This window comes from Merops nubicus, unplaced genomic scaffold (assembly GCF_000691845.1).
Source record: "Merops nubicus isolate BGI_N331 unplaced genomic scaffold, ASM69184v1 scaffold47121, whole genome shotgun sequence".
Classification (NCBI taxonomy): Eukaryota; Metazoa; Chordata; class Aves; order Coraciiformes; family Meropidae; genus Merops; species Merops nubicus.
Genome location: NW_008588548.1, coordinates 35,311 through 61,118, shown reverse-complemented (window position 1 = coordinate 61,118; position 25,808 = coordinate 35,311). Strand labels below are relative to the sequence as shown.

The 25,808-nt window shown below is 39.6% G+C and overlaps 1 protein-coding gene across 1 annotated transcript in view; it reads right to left on the bottom strand.

Annotated features, from left to right (window-relative positions):
• Positions 1-3,211: 3,211 nt before the first annotated feature.
• Positions 3,212-25,808, bottom strand: part of CFAP99 (cilia and flagella associated protein 99) — a gene marked incomplete at its 3' end in the record, with an annotated part of 55,824 nt that continues 33,227 nt past the window's right edge. The window contains exons 9-15 of the mRNA XM_008949285.1: positions 24,816-24,904; positions 22,298-22,502; positions 20,423-20,564; positions 19,151-19,302; positions 14,137-14,342; positions 5,840-6,002; positions 3,212-3,370 (exon numbers count right to left, since the gene is read on the bottom strand). Coding sequence (XP_008947533.1) covers positions 3,212-3,370; positions 5,840-6,002; positions 14,137-14,342; positions 19,151-19,302; positions 20,423-20,564; positions 22,298-22,502; positions 24,816-24,904 — 1,116 coding nt within the window. The remainder of the gene's footprint in view (positions 3,371-5,839; positions 6,003-14,136; positions 14,343-19,150; positions 19,303-20,422; positions 20,565-22,297; positions 22,503-24,815; positions 24,905-25,808) is intronic.

Sequence of the window (25,808 nt, the reverse complement as noted above, 5' to 3'; positions counted from 1 at the left end):
CCTGCGCGGGGCGGGCGGTGAGGCCGCTGAGGGGATTTTTTGAGGTGCTGGGGCTTATTCCGCCTTCACACACCTCGGGAGGGGTGGCTGGGGCGGGACCGCACTTTTGCTGTGTTCTGCAGTGCTGCTGCACTGGGCACGTTACTGCTCATGCCAGTCTTCTGGAAGTGTTCCAAACGCACGGAGCAAAACTGTCAGAGCCACAAGCCTGGGGGATTGTTACTGTGGCATAATTAGTCCAGATCCTCTATATTATAAAAAATCGCAGGGGTGTTTCTGTGCCCTTGACTCAACGTCGAAAAGTGTTTTTCCCAACTGCTTTGTCTTAATGCAAGGATCACCTGGACCTTACTGCCCCATGCCTGGGTGCTTGGCTGTTTGTAGATAAATGTGTAGAGTTTTCCAGTGACTTGTCTTGCCTTCTCCTTGCCTGGGTGAACAGCACTCAAAATTTGTACCAGGTAATTTTTTTTATTTTGCCATTCCAACATAACTATGGGTCTTTGGTTTTGTTTAAATAACAAAATATCTGCACTCTCTATGGCAGGTTGGATTACCAGGCAGTCACTGAGTGTGGGCTTTGCCCCACTATCAAGGCTCATTTGGAAGATGGAGCCAAGTGCCACCCAGCAGTGACAGAGTTACACGAGGGCTGAGCACCCTGTGTCTGATGCCCAACCCCTGGCTGAAACCCCTCCAGCTTCCTCAGGTAACCTGGGTCTTACTATGCCTTGTTACACCACAGTGCTGGGAGAAGGCCTTTGTGGTCTGGACATTTACACTGAAATATGAGATCTCTGCAATGTGCAGCTTTCTGCACCAGGAGGGTTTCTAAACCACTGATTTTGTAAGCCTGTTTTGTTGGATGATTTAATAGTCAGCCTTTTTCACTTACCCTCATTTTTTTTTGTTGTGACAAATGTGTAAAAGAATCACAAAGTGGTCACCCACCTGTGTTTTTTCGTGAAGCACCGTAAGTGTAGAGGAGTTCTGACTCTCATTTACTTGTCCGTGGGTTGAGCAGGTTGTGGATGGTCTGTGGTGCAGACAGTGCCTGAGGCAGCAGTGTGACTGCAGCTGTACTGCTTCAGTACTGTTACAGCTGCTTTTGTAAGGCAGCGTTAAGGAGGCCTGCAGAGCTCTGCTGGCTGTGCCCCGCATCGCCTCACGTTTCTGTGTGCGGCATTGCTGTGCAGGAACACTGGAGAAGGTACTCTAGTGGCCAGAGGCAGAGTGGTTCTGGGGAGGATCTGCTGCCTCCAACATCAAGTTATCCATGTTTATCAGGAGTGTGGTAATTTTAATGCTGTTCTGTGTATTCTGCTGCAAGACCTGCCATCACTGAAAAATCAATAGGCAAGGCTATATGGATATAAAAATACCAGCATAGGAATATATTGATATATTTCCTGACAGACTCACATAATTTTACACTCCTCAAAACATCAATGCTGAAGATGACTTTTTTGCAGCAGGTCCTGAAGTAGCAATGGGGTTATTTGTGACTTTTGAAGGTAAAAATTCCACTGCTGGATTATTGAGACTCCTCTAGTCCTCAGTCCTTTCATGTGAGAGCAGTGAAAATGTGGAGAAGGAAACAGTTATGAATCAAGCTTGATTGCAATTCTGTAAGGATTTTGAAAACTGGGTCCAACATCCCTGGGAAGAAGCATGGGGTATGATGTAGCTTTGAAACTTCCATATCACCTACCTAAACACACTTGCCTGTCTGTTTGCTGAATGATAATTGTATATATTTTTTAAATTCTCAAAATGCAAGACTCATCAAAAAGTTCAGAGGCACTGTTCAGCCACGTGACGTATCCCAGACCACAACCGTCAGCCCAGTTACTTGCTAGCTCCTGGAAGCCTGACGTGTTTTGGTCACCACTTGGCTTTGTTGTTCTGGAATACAACACAACTGAATGCTGAACATCTGCAAAGGAAAATAAACACCCTGCCACCAAGGGTTTGTTGTTTTAAGCTATTGCACTCCCCTATTAGTCATAATGTGTTCCCTCTTCTCTGCACTATCCCTGCTATAATTCCTTCTTTTCACTCTCCTGTGTTCCTTACCTCTTTCTAGGAAGCATGAGCCCGGCATCGCTTTCGTAGTCTGCTGCAGCATTTACTTGGAATGAAAAACACAGCACACTTTATCAGCCTGAGAATTGTGGAAGTGCTTTTCACAGCTAGATGGCAACATAAGAATTCCATTAGCCTTCCTTCGGGAAAGAGTGAGGAACGTAATGTTGGGAGAGCATTAAAAGCAGCTTCCTGACTGTAATGTCAGCAACAGTCTCCTTCAATTTAAATATTTGCAGTAGCCATAATTAAACACTTAGTAACTGGCATGGAGTTAAAATAAAAATACATTACATAGTCTTACTGCTGTGCAGATTTTAATTCAGATTTATATCCTCCTTGGCGTTGTGCCTAGAATAAGTCTTGTTATTTAAAGCCTGTTTTACACAGTATAGAGATCGTCATAGAGGACAAATTGTTTTCTAGGTGAGTAACAGAATTTTGACTTTTTCTGGAAGCAGCCCTCTAAAGAGAACAGGCAATGCTATGCTCTCCTTTCACTGCTTAAAGACTGAAGAGATTCACATCTGTGAATAGATGGATGGTCTGTCTGGGTCACTGAATCTAGACTCGGGCTCCCAGAAGCTATCACAACATCTAAACTTTCCAAACATTTTTTCCCTCATCCACTAAAACCAGTGTTGAAATTGGTGATCTTCTTTTGCACAGTTGCTGTCATGTAAGACGATGTGTTAGGAACTTGGGCTGACTCAAAAGATGCCTGTGCACATGAATGCTGCTTGGGTTTTGCCCTAATTTTTATTCTTTGGAAAGATGAGCACAGCAAACCATGACATAGTATAAAACGATAACAGAAATGCAGACCTCAACATTCTTATCCAGGTATTTGCCCTTCTTCTGTAGAAGCTCCAATAGTAAGGTTTTGGTTTCTTAAAGCTTTTGATTCTAACAGAAAAATGAAAGTGTCCTTTTACCATAAAAATAAAATTCTGTTACAAAAAAAAATACATTTTAATTCTATTGTGCCTCTGTTGTGCCTTATGCCCCTAATTTTTCTAATCACACTGTAAAGGTAAAATCAAGAGTAAAGTTCAACCTTGTAGTCAATAGGCACAGTGGGAGATTTCCAGCAGGCCCGAATTTGTCCCAGATGAATTTATTTTACTTCAGAATGCAATCTACAGACTGAGGCTCTGCTTCTTGCTGCCTCATAGGCAGCCATTTTCTGAGCTGTTTCTCTGGCCATGAAGCCATGCTGAAGGATCTTGAACTGTCTTTCCCGACTCTCTTCCAGTTCTTTCCAGTGGTTCCATTGCAAAGAATCCTGCAGAAAAGACACACAGATGATCAGACTGCAGCTAATACGGTGGTTCTCATTAGAGGATACACTGAACTTCTCTTTGATCATCTGGCTGGTTGGCAACGCAGTTTACTTGCTAACATGAGTGGGAAACTTGTCAACATCAAACTGGGTGTAATGAATAGTAAACCTAACTCGAGGGGGTTGCCCAGTTTAAGATGAATTACAGACAGCTGCAACACTTCACAAAACATTAAGTCAAGACAAAACCATGTCTGGATGGTTTGCTGCAATGCTGCTACCTTTCTTTCTTTGCCAACAGTTTATTCTTGAAGCCATAAATGAATAGTTGCACAAATCCTATGAGACTCCAGTGGTCTGCTGACTCAAAAGCTGAGTTCAGAAGACAGCATTTGCAAAAAAAAGCTGAGAACAAACAGAAAACTGCTACTTTTTCATCTGATTCTTTGCTTAAAGTGGTAGAAAAATACTGGGTTTTAAGTTAATGATTATTTTTCTTGTGTGTTCCAAATTGGAATATAAATTATGTTTTATTAAAATATAATAGTGATTTATATATAAATACTACCCTGGCTTACATCAGCACAAACACAGTCTACACAAATGTAACTGAAGCCACAATCTTGAATTTTAATACAAGGGGTTAGTGTCACTTTTTCTTCTACTTACTGAGGACCCTAGACTAGATCTTAGGAGGAAGTTCTTCAGTATAAGGGTGGTGATACTCTGGAATAGATTGCCTGGAGAGGTTGTGGATGCCCCCTCCCTGGAGGTGTTTAAGGCCAGGCTGGATGAGGCCTTGAGCAACCTAGTCTGGTTGAGAGGCCCATGGCAGTGAGGTTGGATTAGATGATCTTTAGGGTCCCTTCCTACCTAAGCCACTCTATGATTCTGTGAACCTAAAACGCAGGTACATTCTAAATGCCAAATAACTATTGCACTATAACAAAGGAAGGAATTTTTTCCTATGGTCACACTTAGCCCATTTCCAGAAATATATAAGTCAAGTACAGTAAAGATGTTGCTGACTGTATCTGACCAGGATTGAGCCACTTCCCTGTGGCAACATTTGGACAGGGTCACGCAGAGCTGAACAGCACTGATGGAAGATAGACCAAAACAGCTAAATAATTTACAGTAACCTTGATTTTTTCCTATTGTTTTCTTTTTTTTTTGTTACAGATGTCTTAACATTTGAGCAGAATGTAAACAAACCCACTGTGACATCTGAAGACATTTACTTCGTAAAGCTAAGCTCAAGAAAAGGACAAAATCTAACTTCAAAACAACTTCAACACCCTGGCTTTATTGCTCATTCATATGACAGCAGAGCACTAATACAGACCCACATCAGGTAGTCAAAAGTCCTAGTTTGAATTTATAATTGTTCTTTGTTTATTTTTAAATGTCTCATGTTTGTAATATGGCTGCTTTGCTTTGAAGTCTGCGTTTATTGCTTCTGCTTTACTCTGGACTCCGTTTGGCAAGGTGTTTAAGCTTGTGTTCCAAACCTTAGTTCAGAAAGCCATCCCAGCTTAGGAAATGCTTTCTTCACATTGGTTTTCAATGTTTTCTTTGCTAAAAGGGATAGACCTCAAGGTCTATATAAGCACCAATGTGCTTTCTTGCCTGAAATGGGGACTCTGAAGGCATCAAACATCGATACTCTGCAAGACTGCACTATTTTGGTTTTTAAACTTTACACACTTGAAAAATACAGTTTTCCTTTTCATTGAGCTTCTCTTCATCTCATGTTCTCACAAAATAGGTAGAGTTATTATTATTTTAACAGATTAAGAGATTTAGTTCTAATTTTATACTGGGCTAGCCCAGCTCTTAAAAGTGATCAGTCCTGCCTGTTCCCTTGCAGTGATTCATGCGCTGTGGTGCAGCTACTGTTACTGGTACACAAACCACTGCTAAGTGTTTGCCATGCACGAGGCACTGGCAGAGGTGGCAGGAGCAGCAGTTCCTCACTTCTTGCCTTTAGACACTTGCCAAGGAAATATGACCAGTGTGAACCAGCATGAAGCCTACAGGCCTGCTGGTGGTTCCATCTGATGTGGGACCAGGCTGGGTAAAGGGAAGGCAAAAACTGTAACAAGCCCTGGGTAAGAGAGGAGGCGAGCATCCCAGTTTGGTCTAATGGGATGTGTGTGACAGGAAGCTGAGAAGGACAAGAGCTGGAGACGGGGGTAGGTCGCCGTTTTGATGGGAGGAGAATGTGTGGGAACAAGAGTGGGAAGCTAGGTGTCATAGGGATGAGCCCTGCTCTGTGGTAGCAGAATATGTGACAAGAAGGTGAGGTCAAGGTCATGGTTTGGAGAGCTGGTGCCTATGCAGGAAGCAGGGTGTTGCCAGTCACGTAAGGCACCATCTGCCTCAGCCCCCCTTGCCAGTGCTGGCAGTTGAGCAAAGGTCTGTGAACAGCAGGTCTATGGCAGAGATTTTCTCCTTATGTAACTCCCAGACCTTCCTTGATGCGATGCTGGCTTTCTGGGGGCTAATCTTTAAAAGTCCTTCTTGCTTTTTACGTTCCATTGCTTTTTCTACAATCTTTTTCTGGAGGTTTAAAACGCGTTCATCTTTCATAGGCCTTTCACCAGACTGGGACTTTCTTTTCTTTTCTTCTTGCCTGCAAAATCAAAAGGAAGAAATGAGAAGGTAAAATAGTATCAACCCACAAAATAATTCCATTTGAGCATGTATTATCTTGATAATAATGAATTTGCTGTTGTTTCTGGGAACCGGCTAGACTCAAAACAGGTTTAAATCATATAGCTTGAATGTGGTATTCACAGCTTGCTTCTTGTTGTTTGCAGAACAGCATTACTCAACAGTATAGAACAGACTCTTCCCACAGGATGCCTTGATGACAACATCTGAAGTATTTCAAGCCTGACATGACATTCTTTAGAAAAAGCGTGTGCGAAACCTGTGATATTATTGCAGCTTTTTGCCTGGGAGAACCAAGGAGTTTTCCTTTCTGATCATCAGTATTCATCTCGATTGCTGCATTCCTTGGCAAATGAGGGATGTTCTTTTCTGTGTAATCTCAATGTGCAGATTCAGAATCTGTGGGATGGTGATGTATTAATTAAGGTTAGCTGGTCTAGGTGAGCATAAATTGATAACACCATGTGCAGCATAAAAGTAAAGCATAAGAGAGAAATTATTGGATAGTCTTCCCTTTTTCCCCTTCTGTTGCAGTTACTTTTCTGTCCCCGGGAGTTTATTTTTTATCTGTTTTTGCTTACTGTCATCCAACACACACAATTTACTCACAACTTCTGCACGTTACACAGTGTTTCACTTAACATCCAACTTTCCGTTTTATTCAACATTGCCCTTCAATCTGGCCCAGTATGATCAAGCTGTGGTATTAATGTTATGTCACAAGCAGTTGTGACTCTGTGGCCAGATTTGGAGCTAAAGTAAACATCAGAGCTACCAAAGAATATATGTAATTATGTAGTGTATAACCAGGTTAGATCTGATGCCTTCTTTCAGCTGGCAAGGACAGGTTTATAAAAGGTTCTTTATATTGCGGTGGTACAAAATTACAATTGCTTTTATTGGAAAACAGATTAAGATTCCAAATGACCAAGAGCAGAGTGTAGTGGGGCACTGTTCAGCTGATACTATAACTAGTGCGACTAATTTCACAGACAGGTTGCCCCTTGGAAATGTTTTACAACATAACTCCTCCCCTGCCTCTTGAGTCTTGTACCACAGTGTTTTCGATACAAGACACCTTCTTCTCAAGGAGCTGGAGAGAGGGGTAGAAGGAAGAAGTTCCTTCTGATGCTAAACCCACCAATTTGCCTTAAAAAGTGTCTGTATTGAGATTCCAGGGATCCAAACACTTCTTTCATCTTGGGTGAGATGGCTTTTCTCTGCCTCGTTAGCTTCATCTTTGCTAGTGGGAACCGTTCCATGAGAGCAGGCGTTCTTCGGAGCAGCCCTTCCAGACTAGAGTTCCCCAGATCCTCAGGAACTGGATGAAGGGGGGATTTGACTTGTGGAACACTCCGAAATGTGACTGCGAACTCTAAATAAGGGGCACCGTTTAGCTTGGCTTCTCATTTCCAGTTGTTTTCCTGAGACACTTCCTGAATCTCGGCTGTTTGTGTCATGCTATCTGGTTAGGATAACACTTCCTTATGCTCCTTAATACTGTGAAATACTCTGCTACACTGAGATTAATTTTTAACACTATTCTGTAAACCTAGAAATTATGTACTATCACTTAATCAAATTGAGAACATGGATTATTTAGATATGCATTGTAACAAAGCACTGCATTCCAAGGGATAGAGGAGAATGTAACAATAAGTTTTTATGTAAATACTTGATGATTAAATATTGTCAGTGGGAATAAGCAACAAAACCTTTCCTTACATGCAAATCCAGATTCTTGTAAATACAATTACAGGAAATACAGCAAGAGGTTTAACATAATGAAGAAGCAGCAGCTGCTTCTGAATTAACATTGTAAATAGTTGCTCATCCTCAGAGTAATACTCAGTTCTCTTCTACATGAATTCATGTGCCAGTCATCTACATTACTCCAAAAAGCTGCTGGTCCTATAGATTTTCAGATGCCACATCATAACAGAAACTCAAAGAGGGGAAAAATTAAAAAAGACATTTTAAAATGCTGGTTTTCTGTGATGGTCAATTGAGAACTTGGAGGACTTTAGACAGAAAAAGCTCATATGATCTCTGTCCCCCCATAACATGTACTTCCTAAGGATGGAAGGTAACAGCTAATCAGAATGGGGTAGTGCATAGTAAGAAAAATCCTCTCCAGATTCAACAGAAAATTCTGTGTTTCTGAATACAATATACAGAAACCATTTTAATTTTACTTTTGAGTTTATTTACCAGCTATTAGTATTGAGTGAGCACCTTGAATGAAAACCAGTCTTTAAGAATCATACTGCTTCCTAAAATGTAACGTTAAATCTTTGTTCCAAAAGAGAATTTGTTCATTTTCTTTTCTTCTAGTGCTGGACAAGAGTCTTCTGACCCTTTGTGAGTCTCCCATTTTAAAAAACTATTTTCCTATCAAAGGGTTTGAAAAAATTTGCAATATTTTTGACGTCTGTATGTGTTTGAAATGGTTCACGCTAGTTGTATTTTCTTGGTTCCTTCCCTCACTCATTAGTGACCTTGTCAGAAAGTAGCTTTTGGTGCTAAGGAATGAGGTGAAATTTTTGAATGTGCTTATGGACGTTTGTAGTAGTGTGGAGTGTATGTATTCATGAGTCTGTATTCAGAGGAGGAAAAGTAAGGGATTAGTGAAAGACTGAACAGAACATGGATATAAAAGCAAACAGTTAAAATTTCTTTATCTACCACTGATTTCGTTCTCTATTCACTTGCCATGTAAGTTGTGTGTACAGTCAACAGCAGGAAGATTTGGATCACTATGATGAAGTACAGAACAATTCCATCAGTGATGGGTAAAATGCAAGTGCCTTTCTATTTAATATAATATTCCAGGCACCATAAACTTCAGCTGACATCCCATATTTCTTGTCTCAATGATCTCCTTAGTAAATACTATGAATTTTAATATAGAGAGAATAAAAATATCATCAGTAAAAGTTTTCCTGAAGGAAATGAAAACACTTGGAACAGTTGGATTAGGTCTTCTCAGCTATGTTTAAAAAATGGCTTATTTGAAGTTTTGCACAAAGGATTCCACCTGAAAACAACATTTTGTCTTCATTTACCTTTTCAAACTCCAGCTGGACATCAAAAGTATATGGAGAAAGATGTGTGATGGCTCTTAATGGACTCAATACTTGTAGGAGATGGAGTAAAAATGGCTACTGGACCATTCTAGACACCAAAATATCAACTTAAGCAACTAGGACTGTACTTAAAAGTTCACCTTACAAAATGGAGTCTTATGCAATAAACACAAATATGTTTTTAAAAGCAGAAGTAGGATTGCCTTAATAAACTTTTTTTCTCTACCTCCTCATACTCTCAGTCTCAGTGATTACAGCTGTCTGTACTTTACAGTATCTTGCTTTTTTTTCTGTCCTGCACTATAGAATTCCTAGTTATTGCAGTGAAGATAAATGAATGTATCTAACTGTTAAGAGTTCATTGCTGATTCAACTGTTAAGTTCATTATTTTGATATTTAAGAACACCACACTATTAGATTGATTACTATTTTGTACAAATGTGAGGGATTTAACCACTCAAAATCTAACTCCCTTTCAAAACAACTACCTTGTTAGGCACCTAATTTTAGGTGGGCAAGTGATCGTTATTCATAACCCTGTTACTCAGTTGAAATAAGATTATGAATCTGTATAATCAAAGTTCATTCACAGAATCACAGAATGGTTGAGTTTGGATGGGACCTCTGGAGGTCACCTTGTCCACCCCTACCTGCTCAAGCAGGGCCACCTAGAGCTGTTTGCCCAGGACCATGTCTGATGTCTTTAAAGTATCTCCAGGGATGGAGACTCCACAGATTCTATGATCCTATGATTCTCTGGGCAACCTGTGGCAGTACTTGGTCACCTGCACAGTAAAATGTATTTCCTGATGTTCAGAGGGAACTTCTTGTGGTTCCTGTTGTACCTCTTGTCCTTTCATTGGTCACCACTGAGAAGAGCCTGGCTCTGTATTCTTTAAAGCCTCTCTTCACATCTTCGTATTTCTGATCAACCACTGCTGATAATTTTCCTCCTTCTATTTCAATATTAGTGAAGAATTTCCAGTAGTAGGCACTGAGAAACTAAATCATACTTCCTCGCTGCAAACACATACAGAACTCTAAGTATTTATGAAATTTGTCAAATTAATGAAGTCACAAATATTATGAAGTAGTAAATCAAAGTCCCTTACGTTGCTAATTATTCAGCTTTTTTCATTACTCCAGGCTGGTTTTGAAGATCTTAAGCAACAGCCACACATAGGGATAGCATGGCATATGTTCCCCTGTTACATCTTTCCATCTCCACGTGCAGTCTGCTCCTTCCCTCAGTTGTACACTGCACCACAGGATTGTGATGCCAGGGTATCTTACAGATTTTGGAGGATGTGGCTTCATTCTCCCCTCCTCACTTAGAAAGCTTTCATCCACCTAAGTCAGGCCTGGACACTCCAGGGACCACCTGCTTTAGGGAACTTGTTCTACTTGGAAGGGACCATCACAGCTATTCATCCATAACCTTTCCTTCTGCTTGTTCCCTTCCTCCTCATAACTAGCCTGTCCTTCTGCTACGGCTGCCTTTACACTACTTCCACCCCTTCCCAGTCCAGTCCACCAGAGAGGTGTTACACTGGTGTGTGGTCAGTGCCCCTTGCCAAGGAGGTGTCTGAGTGCTGGCAGTGTCAGGGAGAGAGAGGAGTGCTTATAAACACACCATCATTTGCCAGCCAGTGCTGAGACCCAGTGGGCTCCACCACTACCACAGTGTGAGATGGGGATGTGGCAAACTGTGGTGATAGTGGGAGTCTGTGCATCTTCCTTATATGCAAGGAAGTCAAAGAGGCCTGGTGTAAGTTCAGAGGGTCACTCTGGAGCTGCAGCTGTTGCCCTGACTTGGGGAGGGGGAGAGGCAGCAGGCACCATCCTGAGGCTTGAAAATGAGCAGGAAAGAAAACCAGGCAGGAACATGAGAAAGAACTGAAACAAAGCTGGCTATCATCTGCCCTGTGTATGTGCCACTGGCTGGTGGGGGCACTGGTGTGCTACTGTCATCTGTGTGACAAACAAAAGGATAGCGTGGGGCTCGCTCGACGGGCTCGCAGAGGAGCCAGGAATTGAGTATGTGAAGTTTGCTGAGATAATTTTCCTCTGGACAGCTTTAAACAACTTGAATGGTGAGAGCATGCAGTCCCAAAACTGCACTATATCCAACCCAAAGTAAAACTCCCCAAACCACAGACAAAGTGGATGGATGTAGCCTCAGCACCAACTGGTGTGATCTGTTGCTTGGTGTGTTAAATTACTTGCAGTAATAAATGTAGCCTCACTGGGATGAAAGGGAATTGTACCTGAACTATACAGGCACGTAACTTGAGCACATTAGCATGTGTTCAATCACTCATAAATCTTTTGGTGCTCATATTTGAAAGCAAAGAACTCAAATGTTTGTCCACTTCATGTGCCAGTGTTAATTTTCAGACAGTGTGAAATACTAGCAATTAAAGGGATGCGCAGCATATATACTGAATTGATTCTTAAGTGTTCTGCAAGCACTCATAAAGCCACTGCTGTGATGGATGTCATGGCCTGCAGCCTATTAAAGGCTGATGTCTGTAATTTTTCATGTTTCATTTCCTGTTTTGTTTAATATAGCTCATTATATGCTTGCTCAATGTGCTGCCTTTGTGCTGATGTATGTCTGTTTGTAAATGATATTGAAAGGAACCTGCGTGGTAGGGACCCAATTAAACTCCAGCTGACACTAACTGAAGCACATTCGTTTAGCAAAGCTTCACCACCACACTTCAGCTGATTAGGAGTAGCCTTCCACATAATGCAATTTAAGAAATAACATGTGATTTGATATTGATGCATAAGACTTGCTCTTCTATTTGAGAAGATTTTGCTCTAAGATTTGCTCTTCTATCCCTATAATTATGAATTGATTCTGTAAACAAAATTTGCTTTTTACACCTCCTGTGCAGCGTATCAATAATACAACCCAAGCAATTAATCACACACATTGACTTGATAGATATTTCAGGATTCAAGATCTGTAAATCAGGTTTAACATATAAAGCCTATAGTTTCTTTAGAGAGAAATAAAAGCTGCAGCAAAGTGTCCAGCATTTGTAAATAGGCTGGCATGCCGTATTCCTGTATTAACAGAAATAAACCATTGGTTTGGATTCTGGAGGAAAATGCATGAAACACACTCCCAACAAACATTTCTGGCATACTTTGATGATGCCTCTTTATAATAGATGCTTCTGAGTTACGTACATAGATTGCCTGGGAGCCAGGAAAGGAAATGTCTTTTAACATCTATAATGAAACTTCATGTTTTCTTTATCTGGGGAGCAAACAGGGCTCCATTAAAATTACTGCATTACTTAGCATGAGTCTGACTAGAAGCTTGCAAATTAAGTGTTTAATTTCATTTGGATTCTACCATCTTTGGCATGCTGGTCTGTTCTAAAAAACATTTCAAATGTCAGGACAAAAAGTGAATCAATGTTAGCTTGTCATTCAAGCATAGCTTATTTCAGATCAGAGCAGTTCTAGACCTGAATTCAGCCAAAGAGTATTTTAAAGGAACTCAGCGCTATACAAAATTCACTGACTGCACGTCTAGCATTACAAATAATTCTTTAAGTAGTTACTAGTAGAGGTTTGTTGCAGTATACAAGTTCTTAATGCCTAGTTTGCATGTCTAGTGGAAAGCAGAGGCTTGAGTTGCTCCCACAGGCTTTCATGACACTGAATGTTCAGCGTCAACAGTGTGTTTCGAGCTCCAACTCCATTTCAGGTTCTTTAGTCTTAAAATCTTTTCTCAATACATGCCACAGAAGAGACGGTCACTGATCTATGCAGGCAATCCTCTGCAGCTTCAGTTATTGATTCATTAAATTCATTAAGCTATCTTATTAACATAGTAAAACCCCAGTCTTTGGAGATTAACTATCAGCAATAAACCAAACAACAGCTGGTACTAGTGAAAACTAGTTAAATGAATATGTCAATACTGCCTTCTATAACTGAGATTTAGAACTGGGTGATCAGTCAATAACATGGATTGAACCCTAAGAAGACACCTTTGGTATCTCAGCAATAAACATGAATCTAAGACACATCTAAAGTGTCTTTAGCCTGATTGAATATGTCTTCAGAATGTCAGTCTGAGCAGCTGTTTGCAAAATAATTATAGCAAGACAAGGACTAATGTCTCAAACCCACAAAATGGAAAAGCTGAAAGACAACTTGCAGGAAAACAATGGCAAATAGTCAAGATGAACAAAATGGCCTAAGGTCAAAAGGTGTGCCATATTTTACACTTTGTACACAGGCTTTCTTCCTGCTCAGCTTTATCTGAAAATAGCTTAACTTTTAAACTCTTTGTGGAAGGGCCCTGTCTTCTGCATATGTGAACCATCTATGATGGTTATGGATCCTTTATGACAATGAATAATAAATATGATAATGAATAATAAATATGAATAATGAATACAGAATTTGATCAGAGAGCCTGTAAGCAAAGAATTTTCTCTTTGATCTACTGCTATGATATATTTAATTTATTATTTATTATTGTTATCAGAAATTCTCCTTCCTAAAATATTTTTAACTTCTAGAATAAGGCCTGCCTTTTCACATAACAAATGAAGTTCAAAGAAGAAAACTATAGTCCTAATGTGTTGGTTTAGATGAAAATGAGAAACCACTTTAAATGGCAAGCTAGAATGATTCTAATAATGTCAAATTAGTTTTGATTAGCTGAAAAGGAACAGAAGAAAGGAACAACTTCTTTCTCAATATATAATATTGGCTCTGTATCCTGGGGCAATACTGTCAACACTAGCCTACGCAGTGTCTCCAACCAGAAATGAAGAAAAAGATTTGTTAAATCTGATGCAAATTATTTTCAAGAATAAAAAGCAAATCCTGGCCCCAGTGTAATCCTTGACAAAAGTCGCAGGGATTTATAAAAGGGCAGTATTTTGCTCTCTACTTGTTTTTCTCCTCAAGGGGCTAGCAAAATATTAACAAAGTTGAAATGTCTTAAATGTCACATGCTGTTTTATACTGACTTTAAAGCAGCTGCTCGCCCAAGTTCTGCTCTGAACATGGAAATCTGGTCCAGTTTGTCTAGAAGAAGTTGTTCCTTAGCTTGTTTTTCATGAATTATCTGGTCTCTCTTCTCTTCCTCTGCTGCCTTCTGTGCTTCTTTGAGTAGAGCAAGGCATTCACGTAGTTCCACTACTGACATTTCACAAATTAAACCATGGCCACCAGTCTAGAGAACATGAAATACAGGTTTAAATAACACTGTAAATACCAAGGGGAGAGCAAATGAGTAAAACCAGAATATTTTGAGTGGGTTCCAAATCGTGCTGAATATATTTTGACTTCAAGAAATACAGGGCTACCCCAACCTGTTATTCACAAGCTTATCTTTGGTGTATGTAAAAACACAAAGCTCATAAAACAATTAATGAAAAATCATTGAAATATACAGTAGATTAATAATAGATGTAACATATTTGCTCTCAAAAAAAAATTCTTGTTGACTTATGTTTTAGTTTTAATTAGACTCGAAATTTTAAAATGTGTAAAACTACCTTTTTTTTTTTTCAGTCTGTAAAACCAGAACAGACTTTATATGAAAAAACACATTTTTTTTGTATTTATTTATTTCCAAACTATGGGTTTGATCTGTGATGGCATCTACTATCTTTGTCTGAAAAGACTAGGACTAAACAATGCTTTATACTGAGGAAATTCAGATTATAATGCCCAAAGTTAAAATATTCAAACCTGACTCTTTAATGAAGGCTTTTTAATAGCCACTTTGTAATGAGAGTGATAATGAGCCTGATTCTGAAATGTAATGAGAGACTTTTGCACCTTAGTTAGCATATGAAGGTCCTTTCTAAACAGATTTGTGAACATTTGAAGTTTTTGGCCCTTGCTCTTACATATACTCTCCCGTTCTCTATCTGCACATCCACGTATATGGAAAACTTGCATAAACCTACACAAATACTGGCTTCTGTGTAGCTTTCTTTGCAAAATGTAATCTATTTCACCCCAACTGATATTCTTTATTTTAACCTAATTTTGGCCCACATCTTTGTTGCGTATCTTGTACCATGGCACGTCATAATGGAATATATGGTTGAAGGAAGTCAAGATGCTAACCTGACCTTTGCTGTACAGTTGTGTAACATTAAGACTGAAACTCTGGTTAGGATTTAATCACAAAGACCTTGGTGTACTTAGTCCCATAGAACTAGTGACTGAAAATCAATGACAAAGTTTGGAAAGGATCAAGTTTGGAAAGGGTGTGGAATCCAAAAGAACAACCACTTCTCCAAATGGTAATGATAAAAATATGCAAGAAAAACTCATTATAATCCTTCTAATGGAGAGAAAATATTCAGTTTAAAAGACCTTCTTTTTCAAGCAAGCCCTTTTAACAGGAAAAAAGCAACTTTGTATTGAACACTGTGCATGTTGTTGACAGAATCGTACTCACCCTTCTGCTTTTGAGCTTTTCACAAAACAGAAAGTGAAGAGGAAGGGGAAAACAAAAGCAGGAAAAGAGAAGGCTTCTCTATCATAGATAGGTACCCAGATTGTCAGTTTGGCTGCAAGAATTGACCTGGTTCCAGTCCGTCTTCTCTGGTCTGGGATACCATCTAAGCAGTCTAGTCAGGTACTGGTCCTTTAGCGACCATTCTCTGGCTGTTCAGAACAGTGGGTCCATGAAACAAGAGGGAACCCCAAGAAAGATGAAGAAAACAGGAAGGCAGGGTGGGAGGGTAGGAGCAACAGAACCACAAACTCGAGTATGACAAATAACCAGGCTTGGCTCTCTGCTGTTATAACATTGGTGCTTAAGAGAGCCTATTATTGACTTAGCTTGGAGAAGCTAATGATACAAGCTTGTCAGTGAAGGACAGTGTGTCTTGTGTGGCGATCCCTGGGGACTCCTCCAAGATTTTCATTTTGCAGTTTGTTTTCCCATATCTTCCCTTTCTAAACCTCCAAAAGTTGTGTCAGTAAGAAGAGATCGTTGCTGTTTCTTCCCCTAAAGTCTGATGCTTCAACTTTGGCACAGTGGTTTCTGCTTCCATGCTCCTCATGAGTACCAAACGTGACCTAAACAATGGTCGCCAGTAGTATCAGTAGAAGACTGAGAAAAGAATTCAATATTAAGCAGTCTTTATTTTTGCATGTCTTCAAAAATTAGGTACTATCATAGGTTATTGAAACAGTAAACTATCATTTATCTCTTTCACAGATTTCAATTTAGACTGAATTTGCACATAGCAAGTACTATAATACCTTGCCTCTAATTTAAACCAGTCAAGTTAAACCATCAAGTATTCACAGGAAGTGAAAGGAAAATGTTTTGCAACGGGGTATATAAATGCCAGCGGCAGTCTTCAGGCACAGCAAGCAGACACCAAAAAGGTCTCGGAAACAGAAGCTTCTAGAGGCATAGAATGGCAGAAGCTGGATATTTTGAGTGTTTTCATTTCAAAAGTACTCAGTGAAGTGGTTCATAAAATTTGAAGAGTCCTATACTTCTTCAGTAGATGATGCTGGTCTTCAAGCAACTTAAGTGCCATCAAGGGAAGAACTGGTACTTAAAAATTATGAGAATGAATGATAATTTTATGGACACATACTTAATTTCAGCAATTTAATTTCTTTTGTAGAAAGAAAAAAAGAGGGCAAGCTATCATCAAAAGTATGCTAATTCAGAGTGCTGTTATAATAGTAGAAAGGAACTGTGAAGCTGAGATATAGAATCATAGAACAATTTGGGTTAGAAGGGACCTTTAAAGATCATCTAGTTCAACCCCCCTGCCATAGGCAGGGACACCTCCCACTAGACCAGGTTGCTCAAAGCCCCAGCCAGCCTGGCCTTGAACACTACCAAGGAGGGGGCATCCACAGCTTCTTTGGGCAACCCTTTCCAGTGTCTTACCAGCCTCATTGTAAAAAATGTCTTCCTTGCATCCAACCTAAATATACTCTCTTTCAGTTTCAAAGCATCACTCTTAATCCCACTATCAGGTCATTAGGGAAGATATTAAATAGTATTGGCCCCAATAAAGATCATTGAGGGGCACCATTCATTATTGGTTTCCACTTGAACATTGAGAATTGACTGTAGCTCTGGATATGGCCATCCAGCCAGTTCCTTATTCATCTAACAGTGCATCTGTATCATTCAGGTCCATTATCTTGTACTTGCAGTATGATCTGTACAGCCACTCCATTTTGATCAACCTTATACTTTAGTAACCTTACACCTAGGATAAGCTTGAATTTTCAGTGATTTTTTTCATCTATATCCTGAAAGCTGCTGTGGTTTTCTGCTTTGCCTTTTGAGATGAGCTAGATGGGAAAATGTATTCTGTGCATATTTTATACTTAAAAATGAACAGTATTTCAGCTCTATGTGAGGAATCAAAAGCCACTGGTAAGTTGCAGTGAGATGAACTAGGTTCAGCAATACTGACATTCTGGTCTCTCTGACACATGCCTGTCTGAATGAGAGCTTGCACCATTTTACAGTTGTGATTGAAAAAGTAATGGCACTTCCATGTCCAACTACATCATACCATTGTGTCGTGGCAGGCTACATTTTCTGACTTAACCATGTGGGTAGTAAATGTGCAGTGAGAGCATGCTCAGGGCTCTGGTTAGGGTTGGCAGAAGGTGTAACTCTACCTGAAGCAGCAAAAGACCTGTAGATTGGTGTGGCACTTCCATGCAGATAGTTTACAATATATGTGGTGTAAAAGAATTCTTTGTACTCTTCACTTTTTTCCCTACTTTTTCCATTGTGGTTCAGTAATATTCATCCATCAATGGTTGGAGTGATCCTGTGTTTGAAAAAAGGCAATTTCCTTCTCTGGCTGGAAAAGAAGTGCAGAAGTGATGGCGGCGGCCATAAGGGCAACCAAGGAGAGTAAAGGAGGATGGGACATCTAGGGAGCTGATTTTGTTCTTGTTCACACTTTCACATGAAATGTATTCTAAAATCTGGTAAATGAGATGGGGGATTTTTCTGGTGACTGCAAAGGCAGTAGGTAGCTTTGGAATCAGTGAATGGCTCAGTTCTGTTCAGAGGAGCAGGAGAGAAAACCAAAGCATCGTGTTGCTGTTCCAGCAGCCCCATGGAAGGAAATCTTGTTCCTTCTGTATGTTTTCTGCAGAATAACCATAGATATTTTAATTTGTGATCTTCATTTGAATGCTTATGAAAGCAAAGAAAAAACCAAAAGGATTCAATTTAACATTGCTAGTGTCATTTTATATTATTCCATGTTATTCTTTCATTGTGGTTATGAAAAACGGAAACGTAATTTCAGATAATCTGCTTCTGATTTAGTGGTAAGATAACAGAGTCCCAGATGCTGCCTAAGTCTGGAAATTTTGTAAAGCTGGGCATTGGAAAGCTCAGCCTGAGGCATATCAGCTGTTGACCATCAACAGTAAGTTCAAGAAGTCTGGGATACATTTACTATAAACTTAACGACACACACGCAAGTTGTTTGCACAGTACAAGTTTTCAGCAGGTTTTGGGTTCTCTTGACAGTCTCTTTCATATACCTGAATGTTGACAGTTTTGAAAGCAAAGGAAATAAATTTTGCTATTTACCATTGCAGTCACCACTGTTATATGAACAACTGCATGACTCCAAACTTTGTGTTCATTTAGTCCTTACTCAGAACTGACAAATCTGTGAACTTGTGAAGACAGACAGAATATGTTGTAAACACTTGCCAGTCTCTTTTAGAAAGATACTGGGAAACCCAGATTTGCCAATATGGCAAAATTCAAAGCAAGTTCAAGGGGACTAAGATTTCATTTACCATCAGAATATTCTTCCTGGCAAAACTTTTATTTTATAAACTTTGTGAAAGTTTCAGTTCAGATCTAACCCTTGGGGGTCATTTTGTACTTTGTGCTGTGCATCCAACCTGTGATGTATCTGTATGCAGTACACAATTCCTCTGAATGTGTAAAACGTATACAGTAAACCTTTATGTAAAACCAGTAGTTTTTCCTTTTGAGCTTACCTCTGTTAAATCAACAAACTTGTGTCTGAAGGTTGGTAAAGACTCAATAGCTCGTATTTGTTGAATTAATTGATATCTTTTCCTAAGCTCCTCCTCCTCTTCTTCTAAAGCTTGCCGAAGAAGTTCTCTATTTTCTTCACAAACTTCCTGAACTGAAAGATAAGAATCTCCGTTGTCTGGTTGAATATTTTAACAAGTAGTCCATCTGGCAGAAAATTCATATGCATTTGTTGAATAATGATAATAATAATACTGATCTAAAGGTACTTCAGGGAACAGTCTGGCATTGGTGGGAGGAATGATTAAAGCAACAAATGAGTACTTCCCACCTCCACTATCTACCATTCTATTCATCACATAAACATGCTGTATATGTACATAAAGTAGACATTTTGAATTACTGCTTTGTAATTTCTGCTCTAATTAGTACATACAGTTTCATTATTTAATAAAAGCATATTATACAACAGCAAATATTGTCAGTTTTTCAAGCTATATATATCTATTCTAGAAATCACTGAATTGCAAAGGCTGGTAGGCTTTGCTAGCCCATTTCAGAGCGGCTAACACCCTCTGCCTGCCCCAACCCCTACTACATGTATGGAGATACACAAGCAGAGAAAAGGCTGCTTACCAAAATATACACAACTAGAGGTAGCCTGTTTGTACGGTAGATGTTAACATGGCATTGCAGTGGTATGTGGACAGCCATGCCAGTCAGAACAGCCTTCTCCTCGGACGTCATTAGCTAACACATTCACTAAGAATTTCATTTAAGAGTAATGGAGGATGACTAACAATATGTCCCTTCATACTAATGACTGGTCTGTCTTGGAGGTGCTACAGCCTTCTCCCTTGTCTTTCTAGGAGGAGACAATAATCTTGAGCGAGGATTGTTTCACAGCGGTTGCTAGGCAAATCCTCCCAATGATATGAATCACAAGAACCTGAGCTTCATAACTTGATTTGACAAAAAGTAGAGTCATTCACATCTGCTACTTTCAGAGAGAAGGGAAGATGGTTGCAGAACATGAGCGTTGTATTTTTCCTTTTTAAACAAAGAGTAATTCCCACAACCAGTATTTCTAACCTACCCATTACAAACTTATTCCTGGAATTTATATGCATGCATTCATGGAAATGTACAGCCTGGATCTTTCCCTTAACTTCCCTTTCCTTTCTCTAAAAATTGTAACTGGCCCACTAAAGAAAGATGAAGTAATCTGGGGGCATTTGGCATCATCGCTCATTTTTCTGGCAATATATAAATACCTATCTTCTGTTTGTATTTCTGAAGCTTTATTTTTGCTTCCTTTACATTCTTGTGTCCTTCCACGACCTGCTCCACCAGCTCTCGCATTTCTTTCTGTTCCTGTAGACGTTTCTCAGCATACTGGTGCATCAGCTCTGCTTTCTAAATCCCAGACAAACAGGTGAATAAAACTTCTGGTAATTGGTGATCTGAGTGTTTCAAATAATTGAAATAGGGCAAGGACAATTGGATTCAAAGTATTACATTATCCACAAAAGTAGCAAAGGACATTAGCTGGGGACAACATGGAGATCCAGATTTAAGCTCTGCTCTCCGTTATTTGCCCACAACAGCCCTCCGTAACATGTGCATTGCTATTTTTCAGGATTCCCTCCTACGTGTTTCTAAAAGCAGGTAAAAAAAAAGCCATCTCTGGATCTCATTGTGAGATATCAAGGAGAGTGATTATCTAATATATAATTGGTTGTGTGCCTGCAGGATCTTCTTGGGCCTAAGTCATATCTCTGTAAAATACAAAAGTCCACTTTCCATGTTCCTTTCTTTGTCAGAGGAAATGAATAGGAAGCAGGAAACTGGATTTTCCCAGAGTAGATTCCTTACTGTACTTTCTGGTTTAGATGGAAGACTAGAGTTTTGAAAGAAGGAGGAAGGTCAGAATGACAGCTGCTGGTGAATGGGGAATTGGTGCTCAGTACTTCTGGAGATCTCCATATGGACTAAGTATCCTGCTGGCATCTGTTGGCAAGCAAAGGGAGCTGCCTGGAATTGGTCAGGTCTGATTTGCACATTCCCAAATCCATACATATTGAGACATTGCTGTTAACAAATAAAACGCATGCTCTGAAACTGAGGTGAATATAGTATTTACAATAATTTTGGAATGAGTGTGAGCGATGACACTATGCTCAGCTGTACACAGCAGGGTTTACCTTAAATTCTTGCTATAGCCTGTCTAAACAGACATGAAGACTCAATACCAAAAAAAAGACTGAAAGATTTTATGGGATGGAAAAGAAATTCATTAAGCAGGTTTCCCTTTTGCAGCATGGCCTTTGTGAAAATCTTGTACATAATGTGGTCCCATCTTAAGTTGCTGAAACACTGTGGAGACATATATAAGAGGTGGCCTAGAGAAAAGTACTGAGTGGCCTATGGGGCACAGTAGCAAACTAGGGTAGCATGAAAGAAAAGCCTGTGATAGTGACTATGAAAAATGTAAAATCTATACTACTAGTTATTTCTTGATCAGTTGTTTAGTTTATAGGAAAATTACTGGAAAAATATAATGAGTGCTTGGGAAAAAAATGAAAAGTTCTAGCTGTGTTTTTGGGAAACCGTGATTTGCCAGATTGGAAACTGTGTGAGAATTCTTCTTGGCATAAATATTCAGTTTTCCAGATATATAGATCCAAAGAGGGTTCTCTGCCTTAATTTTCCCCTAGAGAGATCTAAGCATGTCAGATAATATGATGTAAATGAAATTATATCAGTTTGACAAAACAAGTTCTTTCATATTTGTGACTCTCATTTTAACAATATAATGAAATTAGTAACATATTGATGATTTCTTTGCAAATGGTGCATAGTGTGTCAGTATCTGTTCAAAAAGGATATTCACAATGACATGAATATAGGGGAGAATGCTTTCTCCTGTTTTATTCAATTTGCTTTGTAATTGCTATCGCTCAAACAGTTGTAAGAAGTACTTTAATGTATAAGCATTGCTGTATCTGGAAGTGACAGCACTATTTTTCCATTGTTTGCAGGCTCTGGTGAGTAAAAATGTAGTATAGGACTTTTACACTTGTTATAGCAGGTACCATCTGTGGTGTGTTTTGCATGTAGGCAGATTTGAGCACCACTGTACGTATTACCTCTTCTCTCATTAGATCAGCTTTCTTCTTATTTTCTTGAACTACATTCTGATGGGCTAGAACTGCCTCTTCATGACTTAGTTTCCCTTGAAGCCTCCTACACTCTATTTCAGCCAGCTGTTCTTCCAAATCTTTTCCACGCATCTGTTTTTGCCATTCCAAGAATTCAGATGGGTCTCCAGCTCCTTGTAGTAAATTTTCAATTCTGCAAGAGAGAAGAAAGAGTATACTGGTCCAGGGGTCATGGCTTTGCAGCCCTGCCTTTGTTCACAAAACATTTCTGGTAGTTTCTTTGGATATAAGGGGTTTGATCACTGCAGAGAAGAAAAGCAGTCATCGCAAAGCCATTTGACATATATATTTTAATTTTGGTCTAAGACGTGTTCCTACTATGTAGGAAGCTGGGAAAGCCAGGCTGGAAGATGGTGCATGAGGGTGTAGACCTGAAAGTTTTCAGTAGAACAAAGCCCCAAGAGAGGGCAAACTTTAGCTACCTATGTATTCTCATGAGGAGCAGGGAGAACCAGGTTCCTCATGAAAAGCGGATTACTTTGCTTAGAGGTAGAAAGAACAACTTTTCTCTTTGGCAGTCCTCTTGGGCACTTTAACACAGAATACTAGAAACCTTTCTGCTTAACTCTATCTGTTTTGTATTTTGTCAATTAAATCATATTGCTGTAATGAAGCAAAGAAGTATTCAGCTATTAAGCAAAGCCATATTCTTACTTTTTGCACACTGCTGAGAGAGAAAAGAAGAATAAAGCCCTGGGGCAGGCTCATCAAAGTCCTGCAGCAGAGGAGTGAATGAGCTGAGAACTAGGGCAGAGACACAAAAATGCAGTGGGTTGTGTCTTACTGCTGCTCCTCAATGCATGTATGTAGGTATCTGCTGCGCCTTAAATGCATCTGAAGATTAAAACTCATTAATAAGAAATGGTGTTAAGTTATGGCAAGAATTTATTCCTTTACTGAGTGGAACAAAATTCTGCCAAATAGAGTGAACAGTATAGGTAATATGGGAGAACCTCAATCACAGAATACAGAATCATGGAATCACTATGGTTGGAAAGGACCTCTAGGAACATCAAGTCCAACCTTCATCGCAACATTTCCCTAACCATTAGACCACAGCCTCAAGTGCTACATCTACTAATTTTTTGAACACCTCCAGGGATGATGGCTCCTATACATACATAGCTGATAACAGAATCTGAGTGATGCATAGTACCTTACTGCTAAAATCCTGATCCATATACCAAAATTTGCTAGGTCCAAACACCAAATCCAGTCTTGGGTAGTCATCCTGGGACTTCAAATGTAACAATATTTAGTGCTTAGCCTCCTCAGTCAGGTAGATTAGAAGTAATACTAAACCAAGATGACATGATATATGTTTTATCTTTGTTAAATTTCTTAGTGAAAATGTTCTGTGATTCTAGTTACAGAATACAACCTGCAGTGGCCATTGGGGAATCCCTCTCCCTCTCATTAGTGTCCACTGAAAACCTATGCTGCTGAAAAAGGATTCCTTATGTTAGAGGAATCCTTATGTGAGGACTCCTTAGAGACCTAAGTGCACCAAAGAGCTGCAACCTCTTATTCCCCACCCCTGCCTAGGATGTAGTGCAACTGCCTGATGTTGGATCAGACTGGAGTGAAAAGAGCTGTGTGAGGAAGTGCTATGAGAAGTCCTGTTGTGTGTGTTGACTCTTCCTGGGAGCCACACTTAGCTGATGTTCATGGCCTGTGTCCTTGCCTAAGCTACACTGAGGGTGTGCCTGTGCCCAGCTGAGCACCTTGCTGACCCTGCCTTGTTGACGTGGTTTTCTAGCATGACCTTGGTCCTGACTCATCACTGTGGACTCATCTGTCAATCACTGGAGCACTGACTGACCCTGCTGTCTGTCGCTGGGTCTGTTCCGCTGCCTTGCCAGGCTCCTAGGGAGCTGAGCTGCCGTCAGCGAGGACATTGTCCCTACATGTCTTGCTGTCACCCTTAGCTCCTGTCTTATCTTGCCTAATGGAGCAGCACACCCTTAGTCCTCTGTACCTTACAGTGTTAGACATAGACAGGTATTTTTATACACATACAAACAAGTTCAAGTATCCAATTTGGCATGGAGTTAACTATAAGCTGTTGAGGAAAATGGAGATATATTAAATTATTTGGCTTAATGTATATGCATCTTTTATAAAGGACACAGAAATAGATGTGTATTTGGGTCATTATTTATTCTGGAGAATCAGAATAAATATAACAAGTGGTCCTTATTGGACGTTACAAGCAAACAGTGCTAAATCAGAAGACAGTCACAGTAAAACAAGCCTTTAATGTAGTCTTTCATTTCAGTCCACTTTTCTCTTTGTTGGTCAGCTGTGTTTATAGAATAATTTGTAATTCCTTACAACAGATCCATTATTTTAGTTCACCTTGAACTTAGTTAATTATTTTTAATGTGGATAATTTTTCTATGTCCAGGGATGTGAAAAGTAATCTGAGAAAGAAGTGTGATTGTACCTCTTGAGCTCCTGTTCCATCTTCCGCTGATAGAGGGCACCCTCTCTTAGGATAGCTGCAGCATTCAGTTTAATAGGTATATTGTCAATCTGTCAGGAGAGGGAATGTATATACTACAGTTAGCAATGTAAACCATAAAACAGAGTATAAAAACATTTCAATGGGTTAAATAAATCGACCTAAGACAGCATAAATTTTGCTTAAAGCATTCATCTAGCATTAATCTGACATTCACAATGAAATTGCATGCTGTTCATAAACCACTCAAGCTGCTTAAGAAATCAGCCAAGTCCCCCAAGTGGATTATAAATTTGTAATCACTCTTGGACCATGTCAAATCCCATAGAATGTGTTCACTTCCTTTCATTTCTTTCAGTGCTCATAAACATAGTGTGGAGGGATTCCATCTGCTTTGGACAAAGACAATAAACTGCTTCTTTGAAAGCCAGTAAGTTAGCCAAAACCTTAAAGTAAAACATAAGCAGTACCTTTCACAGGAAGGTCTCAGAAGTGTTTCACAAATAATCACTATTATAACTTCAGTTTCTAAGACAACTGGTATCACCAGTTGCTGTATCCATTTCCTAGACAGTGGAAGTGAAGCACAGTTCTCAGCGACTTTCAGGCATTGTGGTGTAACTTGACTAGATCCTATGGCTGCTTTGCACTTCTTCAAAATATTGCTTTAGGACTAACTGCCAGACAACCTCTAAATACTGAGGGAGGACGGGGACAATGTCTCTGCCCGTTAAAAATGTTCCCTGCACAAGCAGGCTCTTCAGAAAATATATCACCTCTGCAGACACATGTAACAGACCTGATCTGAACCACGGTAAGAACTGGGATGATTCCTGCAGAAAACAAAGCTTAGTCATGACACATTTGACCTAAATCCAGACAAGTTTTGTGTTTAGAAGACAAATGTATTTAAATTCCAAATTAACAGCTTAATGAGCGACTCAGAAACAGATACACATTCACTCAAGCTATACA